The sequence below is a fragment of the Vidua chalybeata genome, chromosome 16 (genome assembly GCF_026979565.1).
Source record: "Vidua chalybeata isolate OUT-0048 chromosome 16, bVidCha1 merged haplotype, whole genome shotgun sequence".
Taxonomy (NCBI): Eukaryota; Metazoa; Chordata; class Aves; order Passeriformes; family Viduidae; genus Vidua; species Vidua chalybeata.
This window is the reverse complement of record NC_071545.1, coordinates 11,401,072-11,417,999: the sequence shown is the minus strand read 5'-3', so window position 1 is coordinate 11,417,999 and position 16,928 is coordinate 11,401,072. Positions and strand designations below refer to the sequence as shown.

At 47.2% G+C, this 16,928-nt stretch overlaps 1 protein-coding gene across 2 annotated transcripts in view; it reads left to right on the top strand.

Moving 5' to 3' along the window:
• The first annotated feature begins 98 nt into the window (after positions 1 to 98).
• The window catches only part of INTS1 (integrator complex subunit 1), a 28,176-nt gene continuing 11,346 nt past the window's right edge, over positions 99 to 16,928 (top strand). Inside the window, exons 1-30 of one of the 2 annotated variants that reach the window (XM_053957518.1) lie at positions 99 to 225; positions 335 to 625; positions 1,183 to 1,379; positions 1,584 to 1,721; positions 2,392 to 2,551; positions 2,925 to 3,030; positions 3,300 to 3,486; positions 3,616 to 3,761; positions 4,064 to 4,205; positions 4,542 to 4,718; positions 4,970 to 5,078; positions 5,684 to 5,804; positions 6,448 to 6,525; positions 7,042 to 7,199; positions 8,387 to 8,483; positions 8,897 to 8,988; positions 9,318 to 9,378; positions 9,758 to 9,955; positions 10,236 to 10,365; positions 10,529 to 10,708; positions 10,800 to 10,949; positions 11,506 to 11,685; positions 11,868 to 11,972; positions 12,795 to 12,962; positions 13,280 to 13,391; positions 13,734 to 13,892; positions 14,645 to 14,791; positions 15,186 to 15,284; positions 15,641 to 15,765; positions 16,462 to 16,761. In XM_053957518.1, the coding sequence (XP_053813493.1) occupies positions 168 to 225; positions 335 to 625; positions 1,183 to 1,379; positions 1,584 to 1,721; positions 2,392 to 2,551; positions 2,925 to 3,030; positions 3,300 to 3,486; positions 3,616 to 3,761; positions 4,064 to 4,205; positions 4,542 to 4,718; positions 4,970 to 5,078; positions 5,684 to 5,804; positions 6,448 to 6,525; positions 7,042 to 7,199; positions 8,387 to 8,483; positions 8,897 to 8,988; positions 9,318 to 9,378; positions 9,758 to 9,955; positions 10,236 to 10,365; positions 10,529 to 10,708; positions 10,800 to 10,949; positions 11,506 to 11,685; positions 11,868 to 11,972; positions 12,795 to 12,962; positions 13,280 to 13,391; positions 13,734 to 13,892; positions 14,645 to 14,791; positions 15,186 to 15,284; positions 15,641 to 15,765; positions 16,462 to 16,761 (4,371 nt within the window). In that variant the 5' untranslated portion in view covers positions 99 to 167. Of the gene's footprint in view, positions 226 to 334; positions 626 to 1,182; positions 1,380 to 1,583; positions 1,722 to 2,391; positions 2,552 to 2,924; positions 3,031 to 3,299; positions 3,487 to 3,615; positions 3,762 to 4,063; positions 4,206 to 4,541; positions 4,719 to 4,969; positions 5,079 to 5,683; positions 5,805 to 6,447; positions 6,526 to 7,041; positions 7,200 to 8,386; positions 8,484 to 8,896; positions 8,989 to 9,317; positions 9,379 to 9,757; positions 9,956 to 10,235; positions 10,366 to 10,528; positions 10,709 to 10,799; positions 10,950 to 11,505; positions 11,686 to 11,867; positions 11,973 to 12,794; positions 12,963 to 13,279; positions 13,392 to 13,730; positions 13,893 to 14,644; positions 14,792 to 15,185; positions 15,285 to 15,640; positions 15,766 to 16,461; positions 16,762 to 16,928 lie in introns of both variants that reach the window. The other variant, XM_053957516.1, reaches the window with a different exon arrangement.

Below are 16,928 nucleotides of genomic sequence, written 5' to 3'. Positions count from 1 at the left end.
ACGGCGCTGCCCAGCGGGGCGGTTCGGGGCGGGCGGTGCCGCTGCGGCGGCGGTTCCGCTTCCGCGTGGCCGCGGCCGTCGGTCGGTCCCGGCTGTCGCTCCCCGGTGTCTGTCTGTCCGTCCCGGCTGTCGCTCGGCCCGTCCCTGGGCCGGTGCTCGGCGGCGCCATGAACCGGCCCAAGGCGGCGGCAGTGCGGCGGCCCAGCGCCGTGCCCAAGCCCTCCGGTGAGTCCCGCGGGGCCGGGCGGGCGGGGGCTGCGGGCGCTGTCTCTCCCTGTCGCTCCCTGTCGCTCCCTGTCGCTGTCGCTCACTGTCGCTGTGTCTCCCCTCGCAGCGCACCCGCCGCCCGGAGACTTCATCGCGCTGGGCTCCAAGGGGCAGAGCGGCGAGGGCAAGGCCGCCGTCACGCTGCTGAAGCCGGCGCCGCCCGGGCTGCCCTCGGAGCGCAAGCGGGACGCGGCCGCCGCCTTGGCGGGCCCGGCGGGGCTGCCCGGGCTGACCAAGCGCCCCAAGCTCTCCTCCACGCCGCCCCTCAGCGCCCTGGGACGCCTGGCAGAGGCGGCCGTGGCGGAGAAAAGAGCCATCTCGCCCTCCATCAAGGAGCCGTCCGTCATCCCCATCGAAGGTGAGGTCTCGCTGCGCTCCTGCCGTCACACGGAAGCCTCGGGGAAACTTCTTTCTCTGGACTCTCATCCCAGGAGTCTTGCTTGAAGCCCACACTGTAATTATGTGCTGTCCTCGAGGGTTTCCTTCCCTGGATATGGGGCTGAAGTCAAGGTTTTCTCTTCTGTTGGCATTGGGTTGTGTTCATTCTGTCTGACAGCTGTTTAGGAGCTGTATGTGAAATACTCCTTTGAGGAAATCTCAAAGTCTGGATTGTGGTATTTTATTCACATACTTCTTTAGCAAACTCGGGGTCTGGATGTTGCCTTTTGAATTGTCATTCCGTTTCTGATGTTGGATACATTTGCAGAGGAGTGTGCTAGCCTGGAAAAACAATGAAGGGACATTGTCAGTTGTGAAGCAGAACTTGCAATGGCAATTGAGTAGGGAAAAGCTATTGCTGGGGCTAAAAGTGAGCTGGTCTGTCCTTTGTTGTCCCTTGTGACTGGTTCTGCAGCACCTCGGGGTGGTCATTTGGCATGAGGGTAAATGCTGATGCCTGTGTGTTGGTGGTTACAGTCGTCCCCACGGTGCTGCTGGATGAGATTGAGGCAGCAGAGGCAGAAGGCAACGATGACCGTATTGAGGGGGTGCTGTGTGGAGCTGTGAAGCAGCTGAAGATGAACAGAGCCAAACCTGACACCACTCTCTACCTGAGCCTCATGTACCTGGCAAAAATCAAACCCAACATATTTGCCACCGAAGGGGTTATTGAGGTGAGGACTCGCGAAATCACTGACGGATCTTTCCTGCCAAACTGTGAGCAGAGTTGCACTTTCTCTCAGGCCAGAGCATGGTCTGCATGGCTTTGTGAATACCAGAGCTCTGTGGCAAGCTGCTGCAGTTTGTATTTCTCTTTCTGCATGCTTTCTCAATAAGTCACTTGTTTATTATTTTATTTTTTGTGGATGTTATTTCAGGCATTATGCAGCCTACTCCGAAGAGATGCCTCCATCAATTTTAAAGCCAAAGGGAATAGTCTTGTGTCTGTCTTGGCATGCAACCTTCTCATGGCAGCTTATGAAGAGGATGAGAACTGGCCAGAGATCTTTGTCAAGGTTGATGAACTGAGGGGGCTTCTGCTGGACTGAGGCAGTGGTGGGCAGACGGGGTTGGGAAATGTGGATATGTTGGAGTAGGAGAGCAGCACAGGATTTATTAGAGCTGTAGGGAAGGGGGTGGCTAGTGTCCTCTTGTCCACTGTGGGAATGCAGCTGGAGGAGGCCTAAATTGGAGTCTGGGCCCATTCTTGTAAAGAAAAATCTCCATGGGTTTCTGGAATGTAGCCTCCATTGCCTTTTGTTGCCTTAACTCTGCTCTTTTCTGAGATGTCTTTGAGAGTCTGTATTGATATAAGTGTTGCAGAGACTCCTTGCTTTCTATTTGGTGTGTAGGGACTAAAATAGCTCATTAAATTAAAAAGGCTGAGCTGACCAGCTTCTATATTTTGGTGGCAGAAATTGTTGTAAAGTCTTTCTTGAGAAGGTGCCCAGTAGAGCTTGGGATGTGGTGGTGTGTATTTTTGCTCTTGTATGATCATCTGGTTTTCATCCATGCACTGGTTATGCTAGTTTCCTAATATATATATATAGATATATAGATATATAGATATATAGATATATAGATATATGTTGGAAATCCATAAAATATGTATATTGTAAATCCATAAAAACTCACAAATACTCCTTTAATTAACCCCCTGAAAATGGACTGTGCTCCCTGCTGCAGGTTTACATTGAGGACTCCCTTGGGGAGCGCATCTGGGTGGACAGCCCTCACTGCAAGACATTTGTGGATAACATCCAGACAGCTTTTAACACAAAGATGCCTCCTAAGACCATGCTCTTGCATGGAGAAGTTGGACGTAGTGGAGGGGACCTTAGTGCTGGTAAGAAGATGTTTGGGAACCAGGAGCAAAGGTTTAGGGAAAGGATGGAGCCTGCAGTGCTTATTGACTGGTGAGAATAGTTTGGTACTGGATGGAGTCGCATAGACCAGGTTTTGAGTTCCAGGCATTGCTTTTCTTCTTTTTGGAGCTCTTTCATGTCCAGGGGATGTTTGAGGGTAGTGAAAAATGGGCCTGTATGGGATGTAGTGTGAGAGGCTGTGGTCTTGCTGAAGGGGATCCCTGAAAAGAAGCTGAACAAACCAGAGCACAAGTGATTGATCTCTAGAGAGGGGAGTTGTGTGCTGTGTCCAGTGATTGATCTCTAGGGAGAGGAGTTATCTCATGGAGTGTGCTGTGTTCTGGTCTCTCTTAGGGAGTAGCCCACACCCTTCCATGACAGAGGAGGAGGACAGCCAGAGTGAGCTGCTGATTGCAGAGGAGAAAATGAGCCCAGAGCAGGCGGGCCAGCTCATGCCCAGGTACAGTGCCTCTTCCCCTCCTAACACAGTTGTGTGCTGGTGTGTGTGTAGATGTGTCTGTGCTCACCCACCCTGCAGAGCTGTGGCAGGAAGCTCCTTCTCTGTACTCCTGTAGCACCTGCTGGGGGATATTGAGCAAAAGATAAAACTAGTGCCAGGAGAAAAGTGGAGATTTTCTTGGTTTGCAAGTCATACCACAAACAAGAAAGGGTGCTGATCCCTGGGCTGGCTTTTGTGGAAATGAGTAAAGTTCCATTTGTGTGGCCCAGGTATGAAGACCTTGCAGAGAGTGTGGAGGAGTATGTCCTAGACATGCTTCGGGACCAGCTGAACCGGCGCCAGCCCATGGACAATGTCTCCAGGAACCTCCTGCGGCTGCTGACGGCAACCTGTGGCTACAAAGAGGTGCGTCAGATGGCTGTGCAGAGGCTGGAGATGTGGCTGCAGAATCCAAAGGTAAGGAGAGGAGCTGTTGAGGCACAACCCTGGTCTGGAATCCAGCCAGGAGGGCTGCATGCTGTACTCCAGTTACATTTCTGGTCTGTAATAGCAGGTGGCTGGAGTCTTTCTGCTCTTTTTCTGCAGTTGACCAAGCCAGCTCAGGACTTGCTGATGTCAGTCTGTATGAACTGTAACACCCACAGCTCAGAGGACATGGAAGTTATCTCCAACCTGATCAAAATTCGTCTCAAGCCAAAAGTCCTTCTCAACCATTACATGCTGTGTGTCAGGTGAGTGACTGGGTCTGTGACAGGAAGAGAAAGCACTGTGGGAGATGTGCCCAGGGACTTGACCATCTCATTGTCGCTGCACAGTGCTTTTAAATACCAGCTTGGGGCATGGAGTGTCTTGTGTTCATTTAAATGAATTTCATTGTCCTAGAAATCTTTCAGTAGTCCTTTGATATTATCCTTTGATATGTGCTGTTCTATCCTTTTCATTTTTGTGTGCTAAATACTTCAAGGAGAAATGAGAAGAATGTGTCCAGCTGCAATGAAATGTCAGTTCAGGTATCTCTGGTCTTCCCTTGCAGAGAGCTGCTGAATGCACACAGGGATAACCTAGGCACCACCATTAAGTTTGTGATTTTCAATGAACTATCAAATGCAAGAAATCCCAACAATATGCAGATCCTGTATACTGTGCTTCAGCACAGCTCAGAGCAAGCTCCAAAGGTAGGTGCAGTGTCTTGGATGACTGATGGTAACCCCAGAACCCCACCTGACAGATTTAGTTGTTTTGAGGCTCAGATAAATCTTTTCACAGACAGCTGTCTGATATTTATCATACTATTTTGTAATTATATCATTATTGGTAGGAATAAACACAAATGGGCATTTTCTAAATCTCACATTCTGGGTGATAATGCAGTTTCATGAGAGAAATATTATTACAGCTCCCCAGGGGTCTGAAGGACAGGATACCTCCAGCATGGTTTCCTTGTGTCTCTTAATGTTGTGGATGCAGACCCATTACTGTGCACTGAAAGTTTTCTCTCTGTGTGGCCCCAGTACCTGGCAATGGTGTTCCAGGACCTGTTGACCACCAAGGATGATTATCTGCGAGCTTCACGGGCTTTGCTGAGGGAGATCATCAAACAGACAAAGCACGAGATCAACTTCCAGGCCTTCTGCCTGGGTCTCATGCAGGAGCGGAAGGAGGCCCTGTATGCAGAGATGGAGTTCAAGGTACCATTTTCTTCCCTTGTGCTGCTGGATGTGCCAGTGATGCACTGAGCTCTTCTGTGTCTGCTTTCCTGGCCATTCTTCCTTTTGCTCTTTGGTGTCTGAGTGAGTCACTACTTGTGTGTCTCATAGCAGCACTCCCATATCTCATTTTCAAACATCCACGTTCATAATTTTTGATGACAAAACACTTCCAGAAGGCAGCTCTGGGTGTTGCTATTCAACTCTTTTTTTTTTTTTTTTTCTATTTTAAGGAGCGGTTTGTCATTCACATAACCGACCTGCTAGCTGTCTCCATGATGCTGGGTATCACAGCCCAGGTGAAGGAGGCTGGAATTGCTTGGGACAAAGGAGAGAAAAAGAGTAAGCAGAAGAACCTAGGTTTTCTTTGAGGATGAGCATTTTAGTAGATATCTGCCCCTGATGATGAGAAAACATCAGCTAGGGTTGGGAGCTGGCTGTCATCCTGGGGCTGACAGAGATTGGGAATGTGGCAATTGCATGGCCAGATGCTTCTTGTATCTATGGAAGCAGTGCCTGAGAGGCTGGGTGGAGGGGCCTCAGGCCTCAAGGAGCAGCTGTAAGGATTAAGGGGCTGGGAAGACAGGCCTTTGGTGTGGCACTGACATGACTGCCCACATGGCTTCTTCTTACAAAACTAATCCATCTGTGCTTTGTGTTGGGGGTTTTGCTGCAGCACGTGTCAGAAAGCAAAGAACATGTTCTGTCAGAGCTGAGGGACTCAAGCCTTTCTCATACACTCCTCTGGTTTCCCTTCTCTAGTGGAAGGTGTCCCTGCCTGTGGTGCAGGAATCGGAACAAGATGATCTTTAAGGTTCCTTCCAACCCAAACCATTCTGTGATTCTATGATTTACTATTGATGCCTCAGAGTCCTGGTTGCTGTCTTAAAACCACCATGCTTCTGATGATGCCCACATGTGTATTTTGTGACCTGACTGTTTTTCAGACCTGGAAGTGCTGCGCTCTTTCCAGAACCAAATTGCTGCTATCCAACGTGATGCTGTCTGGTGGCTGCATACAGTTGTTCCATCTATCAGCAAGCTGGCTCCAAAGGACTATGTGCACTGGTGAGAGTCAGCCTGGTCATGTTTGTGCATAACCAATCCCTTCCCCAACACTGATATATTATGAAAAAACAGGTATACACCAGGGTTTGGTTAGATTTCTCTCCCACTTTCAGACAGGGAGCAGAAACAGTTTTAGCAGGGACTATCTCCCTCTCTGAAATTCCTTCAGGTGAATCCTTGTACCAGAAATATATGATAATGGAAATATTTCTGATTTATATTATTTGGGTCCACTCTGTAGTGGATTTTTAGCTATCTGACCAAACAAATTCCCTGTGGACTCCTTGTTTTTTTGTTTGACATCCTTTTTAAGGCTCTGTGACTGAGGGCTCCACAGATAGTTCTGTCTTCTGGAGGACAGATGGGATTCTGGGGTCTTGACACAAGGCATTACTGAGACAGTTCAATCCAGAATTAATAGTAAGCAAGATAGGTTACTGAAAGTATAAAAGCCCAGAGCCCATATTGATTGTATAGTCCTCTCTGTTCTGAATCATGTTGTTACTGTTGCTTGTCTCACTTATCTGAGGGGGCTCCTTCATGTGCAGGATGGGAAGCTTTAGCAGGATTTGAGGGAGACTGGACTGTTGTATGTATTCTTAAGCCTCACAGATGGTGTTTACTGTGCTCTTCATCTCTGCAGCCTCCACAAGGTGCTCTTCACAGAGCAGCCAGAAACCTACTACAAATGGGACAACTGGCCCCCTGAGAGTGACCGCAAGTGAGTGTGTGCCCCTCCTGTGGCAGGTGCAGGTGGGGAGCTGCTCTAGCTGGAGGCAGAGGAATGGGTGTTTTCTGGTGATCCTTATATAGCTTTGTGTTGGAAAAGCTTGGAACTGTGCTCAGATTTTCTTCATCTGTTACACTGCCATAAAACTGGGGGGTGTTGTTCCACTCTCCATCTGTTCCTCTTCCTCCTTCATTCCTGTTTCCTGTGCCAAGTCAAGTTGTTCTGTATCTTGACACTGTAGTTGTAAGGAGAGCAGCCCCACAGTGTGTGGGTAACTGGGGTAAAGTTAGGGAGCTCAGACTCAAGGAGGCTGAAGCATCGAGGTACGAGGCACTGCAAGTGATACTCGGATAATAATTTCTTTCAAATAGTTGCATTTGGAGCTGGAGCTGGGAGAAAGAAGCTGTGATGTATCTTCTGCTCTGATGAGTTGTAGGGTCTGTGGAGGGTTCCAGGAGCCCTCACGCTGCTGCCCGAAGTGTGATTGATGTCTCGTGTCTCCTGCAGCTTCTTCCTTCGCCTGTGCTCCGAGGTGCCCATCCTGGAGGACACGCTGATGCGCATCCTTGTGATCGGATTGTCGCGGGACCTGCCCCTGGGCCCCGCCGATGCCATGGAGCTCGCCGACCACTTGGTGAAGAGGGCTGCAGCTGTGCAGGCAGATGGTGAGGCTGCACACAGCTCCCACCAGCCAGTGCTCGCTTCTCCACGTCTTCCTATTGCCACCCAGGGCTGAGACAGCTCTTGCCACCTACCAAAGAGCCTTTGCATCACTTAAAGCATATTTTAGTCGTGATGGCTAAACATTTGGCTCAAAGCCAGACATGCTGCTGTTGCTTTCTCACTAGAGAAGCTTCTTATTTTCTCTTACTGTTTCTCTCTGTTACTAATTTTGTATCGTGGAGTGTTTGGGAAATTATTGGTTGTGTGGAAAATGAAGGACTGTGAACAACCACCCAGGGTTTTGAGTCAGCATTTTTAAATTCAATTTAGTCCTTTGTACGTACTGTAAAATGAAATTTGTAGGCTATGCAAAAATGGAAGGATTGGAAGTTAAATTAATTAACCAATTGTGTGTTCTTCCCAAGTCCATTATTGGGACACTTACAGAATAGCAGTTACAAAAGCAATCTTTACTCTTACTCCTTTTATGAACTCATTTAGCATTTGTCTAAATTCCTGCATTGCTGGTAAATGCATCCATTCAGCTGAGCTGTACGTGTTTGTGGCAGAATTGAGGGTGTTGTCAGAGTTTGATTCTAAAGCATCTTACATGCTTTTAGTGCTGACTGGTTAATGGCAAAGAGTGATCTTGAACTGCTCAGTGCTTGTGGAAGGATCTAGACTTTGCTTGCTTTATTGCTGTTCCGTATCCTCTCAAAATGTGTCCAGCCTCTCATTTATGATGAGATTATATTTAAATCCTGCCCCATTTCATATACTGGAAGACTCAGAGTGAATCTGAAAACTTGCAACAAAGTTGAAATGCATTTTTAGTTCCTCTGAGCCCCAGAAGTTCTGAGCAGATTTGTTGCTTACCTGAAGGAGTGTATCCAAGTTCTGAAAAAGTTACAAGTATCATATTGGATGCATTTGGGAAAAAAAGTACCCTTAAGAATTTAAACTAGATTGCTGCTGAACAGCTCCATATCCTTATATATTGACTTATAGGATTTTTTAAGTGTTGTTGTTCTTTAAATGTTGATTTTTAGTTTTTGTAATATCACAAGAGCAAGCCCACAATAACATAGTTGCTTGAAGTAAAATTTTTTTACACTGTAATGCTTTTCTTGAAGGACTTTCAGGCAGGTAGACAGGTCAATAACTTGTTCAGTCTTTTCTTCTCCTCCAGATGTTGAGGTCCTGAGGGTAGAAAGAATCCAGCTGATCGATGCAGTCTTAAATCTGTGCACTTATCACCATCCAGAGAATATCCAGCTACCTCCAGGGTAAGACTTATCACATAGATAATCTTGCTGTGATCTAGCTCACTTTCACCTTGTGACTAACATTCCCAGCTCACAGATTTTAAGATGCCTTTCTTTATTAAAATTTGTAATAACAAAATGACAAGGATTTTCAGGGTTGTGGTCAGGTGGGTATTTCTCTAGAGCAATCAAGACCCGAGTCGTGGAATGTACTTTGGTCTGAAAGAACTGACCTTTCTGCCCTGGAAATCTTCAGCTGAATTCTGCTTTCCCTCCTGAAAGGATTTTTGTGTGTGTGTGGGTGTCTCTTTGTTGGGAAAAGCACTGAACTAGCATGCCTGAATCTAAACAGTGCATGATTAAGAAGAAAAGCAGACTTGAGATGGGATAAGGAACCAAACTTGACCACTTATCTCTATTGGTGGTTTTTGCAGATACCAGCCTCCAAATCTAGCTATTTCTACTCTCTACTGGAAAGCCTGGCCTCTCCTGCTAGTAGTGGCTGCATTCAATCCTGAAAATATTGGTGAGTGTGGACATTTCTCAGCATACCAGTTTTGCTGCAAAAACTCGCCAAGGTGCTTTCTGCAGAAGTCTGGTTGCTTGTGTGCAAGGCCTGTGTTGGGTTGGTGAGGTGACTGCAGTTAAATAACTGTGTATCCCCTGTGGGTGAAAAATGTGTGCAGGTGGGATTTGCACCAGCATGTGGCTGGAGTTGCCTTGTTTGTACTCTGAGTGTTATGAGCTGTTCTCAAGTGAGTTTGTGTTTCCCCACCTTGCAATGTGTTAGAGTATATATAAAGGCTCTATTTTTTTTTCCTGTATTCCTTACTGTTCTTCTCTTCTCTGCTGCAGGTCTGGCTGCATGGGAGGAGTACCCCTCTCTAAAGATGCTCATGGAAATGGTCATGACCAAGTTAGTATGGTTAAATCCCTACATATATCTAACAGGCCACTGAAAACACACATTTCTGAATTAAGTTTGTGCCATGCAACTCCTTCCTTTCCAGTGGGACTTGTGTAAAATAAACTGGCATCAACACTGCAGTTGGAGTGGGAAAAGTGCCTTCCCTTGACAAAAATATTATAAGCAAGGGAATAAAGCTGAGAAAAAGGGGGAGGGGGATGACTGCTGTGCCTTGCTGAGAAGGTCTCAGTCTCCTGGCTCCACTGAGAAACTACTTGGCTTTTTCTACGTTGCTATCAGAGCTGAGGTCCTGTGTTCTTTCTGACTGGTTCATAAATTTTGAACAGAACAAGATAACCATTTCCTTTTTGTAAATTTATTTTCTCAGTAATTATTCCTATCCTCAATGTACCTTGACGGATGAGGAGACACGCACAGAGATGATTAATCGTGAACTTCAAATCTCCCAGAGAGAAAAACAGGAGATTCTTGCATTTGAGGGTCATCTGGCAGCTGCATCCACAAAACAAACAATTACAGAAAGCAGCAGCCTCTTGCTGTCCCAGCTGACAAGTCTGGACCCTCAGTAAGTAGCCTTCTGCATTCTAGTATCATCATGAAATCCTAGTTAACAAGTCAGGAAACACTGCTCCTCCACAGGGTGGTTAATGTTGGGAAGAAGAACCCTGTGGTGTGGTAGCCCATGGGATCACAGAATCATAGAATGGTTTTGGTTGGAAGATCATCCGGTTCCAACCTGCCTGCCACCTTCCTATAAACCCCTCATGCACTACAGAACTGACTGATCCTCATCACATCAGAGTGAAGTTACAGTGTCAGCCTGTAACTTGCTGTTTCTGTGGCAGGGGCCCCCCTCGCAGACCTCCACCACATGTCCTGGAGCAGGTGAAAAGCCTGAACCAATCTCTTCGCTTGGGCCACCTTCTGTGTCGCAGTCGCCATCCTGACTTTCTTCTCAACATCATCCAAAGACAGGTGGGCTGTGGTGGGACTGGATCCCTTCCTCTGAAACTTGAGCAGAGTGAGGGGCAAAAGGAAGCCAAGTGAGATTCAGGGGAAGGTGGTTTGCTGCTCAGGAATTAAATGATCAGTGTGCTGCATCTATGTTCTGCTGATGTGTTACTCTCATCCTTCCCAGGCCTCATCACAGTCAATGCCATGGCTGGCAGATCTGGTTCAGTCCAGTGAGGGCTCATTGGATGTCCTGCCCGTGCAGTGTCTTTGTGAGTTCCTGCTTCATGATGCTGCCGATGAATCGACCTCAGGTGAAGAAGAAGAGGAGGGTGAGAGTAAGGACCAGCGTGCCAAGAAACGCCAGGTGAGCATTCTTTTGGAGATCCCTTCTGTTACCTACTTTTTGTGCATCCCAGATTTGATTTCACTGGACAGACCAACTTATTTCTCCACAGAGACAACAGAAACAAAGGCAGTTGCTTGGACGCTTGCAAGACTTGCTGTTGGGACCCAAAGCGGATGAACAGACAACCTGCGAGGTGCTTGACTACTTCCTGCGGCGCCTGAGCTCCTCCCAGGTGGCTTCCCGGGTCCTGGCCATGAAGGTGAGCAGAATGAAAATCATCTTGACTAGGGTCTGTCTGAAGCCCAGGGCAGAGCCCTAGGTTATCTTGAGTCCAGAGCCAGCACAGTGAAATTGTTCCATGTCATCCTCCTTCAGTGACTTGTCTCAAAATCCAAACCCCATCAAATACACTTCTGCTCCCTGCTGCTCAGAAGTTATTGTTCTACAGCTAAGTTGTACTTAAGATAGAGCTGGATTTTACCTTGTTTCCTGTGGAGTTCAGGTGTAGGATCAGGAGATTGTGTGCCATGTGGAGTAATTGGCAGAAGCTGTTATTTGTGAGTGAGTGCCTAGTGCTCTGGAGCATAGACAAAGCAAAGAGAATTGCAGGAAACCTCACAAAGATCATGCTCAGACTGAAACTTCAAGCAGGGTATCTGTCAAGAAAACACATTATATGAGATAAAACCTGTTGTGTGCTGCATTTGGATCCTTCTGTGGTGTTTGAAGCATGTTTCTGTTATATTCAGTAATATGAAAGTAGCAGTCCAGCTGTGGCTTCATATGCAACAGCTGTATGTGTGTGACTTGTGCAGGGCCTGTCCTTGGTGCTGTCAGAAGGAGGAATGCGTGATGGGGAGGAGAAGGATCACCCCATGGAAGAAGACTCTGGTGATTCTGAGCTGCTGCAGGGATATCAGTGGCTGCTGAGAGACCTCCCGAGGCTGCCACTGTTTGACAGTGTGAGAGCCACGACAGCTCTGGCCTTGCAGCAGGTGGGTGGAAGCAGCTGAAAGGGAGTGTCAGGCTTGTTCTTTTACTAATGCTGAAACAGATCTAAACAAACTGGATCTGGCTGTGATACTGGCATGTTTGTGTGCTTGAAGAAGAATTTTGCTTGTGCTGGTGCTTGTTTTCATTAAATCCTGATTTCTAATGAAAGGAATTCTCATTCTAGGCCATCCACATGGAGACAGATCCCCAGACCATCAGTGCTTACCTGGTGTACCTCTCCCAGCATGCCCCAGTGGAGGAGCAGGGACAGCACAACGACCTTGCTCTGGTGAGAGGAGGGATTGTGTTGGGGACACATGGCATGTCCCAGGACAGTGGTAGGCATGGGACTTGCTGTACCACCAAGATGAGTTTTGAGGAGTGTGTTACTCCAAAAACTTCATGTTTGTGTCTGTGCATGGGTTGAAAGGCAAACCTGTGTCTTTGGTTTATATAATGAAATGGTAATCAGAGCAATAACCAGAGCAATAATTCCAGCAGCTGGAATGGGGAATGCAAGAGTGAATAGTGTTTTGATGGAAATCCCACCACCTGGCAGTGTTTCATAAATAAGCAGGTGCTAAACCTGCAGTCATATGTGTTTGGGGAGAGAATGGGAAGTCAGGAACTTTAGTGGTGAGTTATTTCTGTAACCAAAACTAGATTTCTGGATTTATTTGTTTGTGTGAAGTTTTTTTTTTCTTTTTAGAAAAGCTTTTGGTGATTTTTTTATAATTTTTTTTTCTTTTTTCTCCCTGGGTACTTTTTTTGCTGCTTTTAAGACTTACGAATGAGCCTCTGTTTGGATACACGGGGGAGGTTGAATGATAAGCATCAGGGAATTTTTCTCTTCAGAGAAATGCTATGTAAATGCTTACTTTGTAGTGGGGTGCATCAGAATGCATCTCTGCTCCACCGGGGCACTGTAAGATGCATGCAGAGCACTGGCCCTTTCCCTCCTGTGTCAATTCTACTCTTGACTCCACAAGCTGATCTCCAGAGTGGTGTGTACTGGGCTGATGATGGTATCTGGAGAACATGATGCAGTGAAGCAGTGGGACCTGGCTGTGTTTTGCAGTAAAGACCTCCCGGATGTTTTTTTTCCCTGCAGGATGTCGCCCGGCTGATCGTGGAGCGCTCCACCATCATGTCCCACCTGTTCTCCAAGCTCTCCTACAGTGCTGAGTCAGATGCAGTGCTCGTGGCTCTGCTCTCCATCTTCTCCCGCTACATCAAGCGCATGCGGCAGAGCAAGGAGGGCGAGGAGGTGTACAGCTGGGTGAGTGCCTCCTGCCTTGTCCCAGCAGGTCACAGACACTGGGCAGGTTATCAAAACAGGAGCCCTTAATGGGTTACTCAATTTGAATAAACCAAGTTCAGCTCAAGAATTCCCTGATCTGAAAATAATCAAATCGTGACATAATATCAGAGCCAAGCCTATGTGTTTGTAAAATGCCTTTTTAACTTTTCCCCAAATACCTTTTGTGGCCACTGTTGGAGATGTTGGGAACTATGGTCTGAATAAATTAATCCATTCTCATGTTCTTCTTTCTCTCCCCACCTTTGCTCATCCTGTCTTATCCTGCCTTTTTCCAGTCAGAGTCCCAGGATCAGGTGTTCCTTCGTTGGACTAGTGGGGAAACAGCCACCATGCACATCCTTGTGGTCCATGCCATGGTTATTCTCCTGACACTGGGGCCACCTCAAGGTTGGTGAAGTATGCTCAGATTTTTTTGGGGGGGTAACGGTCAGTACAGGACAGCTTTTCTCTATCTGCTGTCTCCTAACAGGTCAGACTGGTGTTAATCCTTCTACTCACAGGCTTGACCCTTGCAGTACATGTTTGTAGCTGTAAGATTTATCAGAATATTGCTGCAAAGAGTGAAGGAATTGCAGGCTGGTTGTTTTTGTTTTGTTTTGTTTTTTTTTTGCTTTCTACAACAGCACGAAATACAAAAACAATGATGTGTTTGGTGTATTGATAGAGAAGAGCAGGGTGTCATAGGTGCTTGTGAACATGGGAAATAATCTTTTATCCACTCTTAAGCAGGGGATGGTGATTTTTACACCTTACTGGATATATGGTTCCCGGAGAAAAAGCCCCTTCCTACTGCTTTTCTGGTTGACACCTCCGAGGAGGCTCTGCTGCTCCCCGACTGGCTGAAGCTGCGGATGATCCGCTCCGAGGTCCCACGGCTCGTGGATGCAGGTGAGCCTGTGGCGTGTTTGTTGGTGTTTCAAACTCTGCTGAAAGGAAAGGGAAAGGCTTCCTTGCTCAAGTGTGCCCAGCCATCCTGTTTGGATGCCTTTGGATGTAGCCATCTGTCACTGTTACTTTTAAAACAGGGAAGCAAGTCTGAATGGATATTCCCCTTTCTGTGTATTTTAAAGGAATGGGAGACTCTGAATTGAGGTCCCATCTCTTTTACAACAATGCAGATGGAACAAAGCTATGCAATCACCAGACAACAGGCACAGCACTGTGGAAAGCTGTGCCTAAAGGATGTAAGCTAAACCTCTGGTTACTCTGGTCCTTGTACCACTCGTCAGGGCTCTCTTTCTTCTTGGTATTCAGAGCTTTCATCCCATTTTACTAATTAAATGACAGCTGTCTATAGCCAGTGATTGAATTATTCAATAATTCTTGCCTGCAGCCATCAAGAGATAGGGGGGAAGTTATTTTTTAATATGAATGATTGCATTACTGAGGATCTAATAAAATTAAACAGAAGATCAGATTAGCCAGTGAGTGAATTAACTGGAAGATGCAATAAGGCGGCAATGATTTGTAGAGGAAAGAAAATATAGTAGGCAGCTGTCAGACTTCTGGCTTTAGGCTCTCTGCAGCTCTGTCATTAATGTGTCACTGTTGGTCCAGACAAAAGCACAAAGATCATGTAATAAAGATGACCCTTCATGGGCAGTTGAGATGTCTGAGGATTCAGTGTTTGTGTATTTCAGCCCTGCAGGACCTGGAGCCACAGCAGCTGCTTCTCTTTGTTCAGTCCTTTGGAATCCCAGTTTCCAGCATGAGCAAACTTCTGCAGTACCTGGATCAGGCAGTATCTCATGACCCACAGACGCTGGAGCAGAACATCATGGACAAGAGTAAGAGCTACAGAGGAGGCTGACTAGGCATTTAACTTTTTCTTGAACTGTTTCCATGAGTATCTCCTGTGACTTCCTTGGAAAAATCCAAGCTAGTTCAGCAAACTTTGTGCACAGGCTGATTTGGCAGCTTGTTGTCACTGTAGACACCTGGGTGGCCCTTGGCTGTTTTTCCCAAAATAGAGGAGGATTTTTAGGATTGGAATGTACAGCATCAAAAAGTACTTTGGAAGGTACTTTGTAAAAGAAACTAAGCTTTAAAGGCATCATGTTTACAAAGTGTGTGGGAACAGCAGATTCTCTTGTCTGTGGAAGCTGTACAAACAGCCAGTTATGTCCTGCGTTAATGGAGAGGGCAAGATGATGATGTGCTCTTATTTCTTCCTTTTTTCAGACTACATGGCTCATCTTGTGGAGGTTCAACATGAGAGAGGAGCAACAGGAGGCCAGACTTTCCACTCCCTGCTTACTGCCTCCTTACCAGCCCGCCGAGGTACTGCCCGTGATAGCCTAAATATCAAAGTCACCTTCCAAACTTCCCTCCTTTGTTGCTGTTGAGAGGAACAGGCAGAGATGTCTTAAAAAGCAGGCACGTTTTAATAAACCAGCAAGCTACAGTTAGACACCAGTCCTCGCTAGAGTTTTTTTGCTTCTGGCAAAGAGAGAAATTCCAGTATTTTTGGCGTTTATTACAGTGAGCTTTTCTGAGTCATATGGAAAAGTAGGTCTTGCTTGGAATTAAGAGAAAAGCTGCTGAATTTCTCAGTAGTTAGAGACTGTAAAGATGAAGGTGATCTGGTGATCTACCATAACAACATTTTCATTTCTTCCCTTTTATTCTTCTTGCAGACAGTGCTGAGACTGCAAGGTCAAAATCTAGTCCTGAAAACTCTCAAAGTCAAAGTCGGATCCGGGCCTTGAGCCAGGTCCGTGTTGTGGGCCCAGAAGATGACCTGGCAGGCATCTTGCTGCAGGTACTGTTATAACCTCCAGCTGAGTAGCTGCTTCCCTGCAGCAGCTTTACTAAATCCATTTCTCTTACACTTGCATCTTGTGACTCCTTATCCTGCAGTGTTTGCAGGCAATAAATAAGAAAGCCCTGATGCAGTGAGGCTGTGCGATTACAGCCTGGTGGAGTTGATACTGGCAAGAATTTTCTCTTGTAGCTGGAACATGATGTGGCTTTTGATCATGCCTGGTACTGTCAGTACTACTAACATGTTGCTGTCTCTGCACCTTGTTTGTTCTGTGGATAGTGCCTTTCCTCTCAGCAGTGGATGCAGGATTTGTGAAATGCTCACAGGGCCCTGGCAGCAAAGCTGTGTGCAAACAGCATTTGTACTCTGGCTTGTCTGCTTACAGAGCTTCCCTCCCTCCACTGACTCTGGAAGGAGCCTACAGGGAATTAATTGGCCAAGTCAGTTGTTGGTGTTTGTGTAGTAGGATTCCCCTGCAGTGTCAGTATTGATAGTCATGTTGGGGTTGCAGAGATGCTGCTTATGTTCATGTGCCAGGCACGAGAATATAGAAAAAGCTGTATCATAAGGTTCCTGTTAACGTATAATCAGCATAACTCTACAAGGTAAATCGCTCCTCTGCCTCGGGGTGTTCATGGTACAGCCATCCTTTCATTGTCTGTCATAAATGTACTCCCTGTTGTATCCCCCCAGCTTTTCCCACTGACCCCGGACCCGCGGTGGCAGAACTCCAGCCTGCGGCCACTGGCCCTGGCACTGCAGCAGTCGCTGGGGCAGGAGCTGGCCCACATCCGCCAAGGGGCCAAGCCAGAGAGCGGGGTCACGGCCAGCGGGGTCACGGCCAGCGGGGTCACGGCCAGCGGGGTCACGGCGCGGCTGCTGCAGGCCGTGGCTGCGCTGCTCAACTCCGCACACAGCGGCGCCCTGGTCATGGCCATGCACCGCCACCACTTCATCTCCTGCCCCCTCATGCGCCAGCTCTACCAGTACCACGTGAGTGCCTTTGGGAGCATTCCATAAAGAGGGGTGAGGGAGGAACGGGAAATCTGTTTGGGAGCATTTCATAAAGAGGGGTGAGGGAGAAATGGGAAATCTGTTTGGGAGCATTTCATAAAGAGAGATGAGAGAGAAATGGGAAATCTGCAGGGCATCTGCTGTGC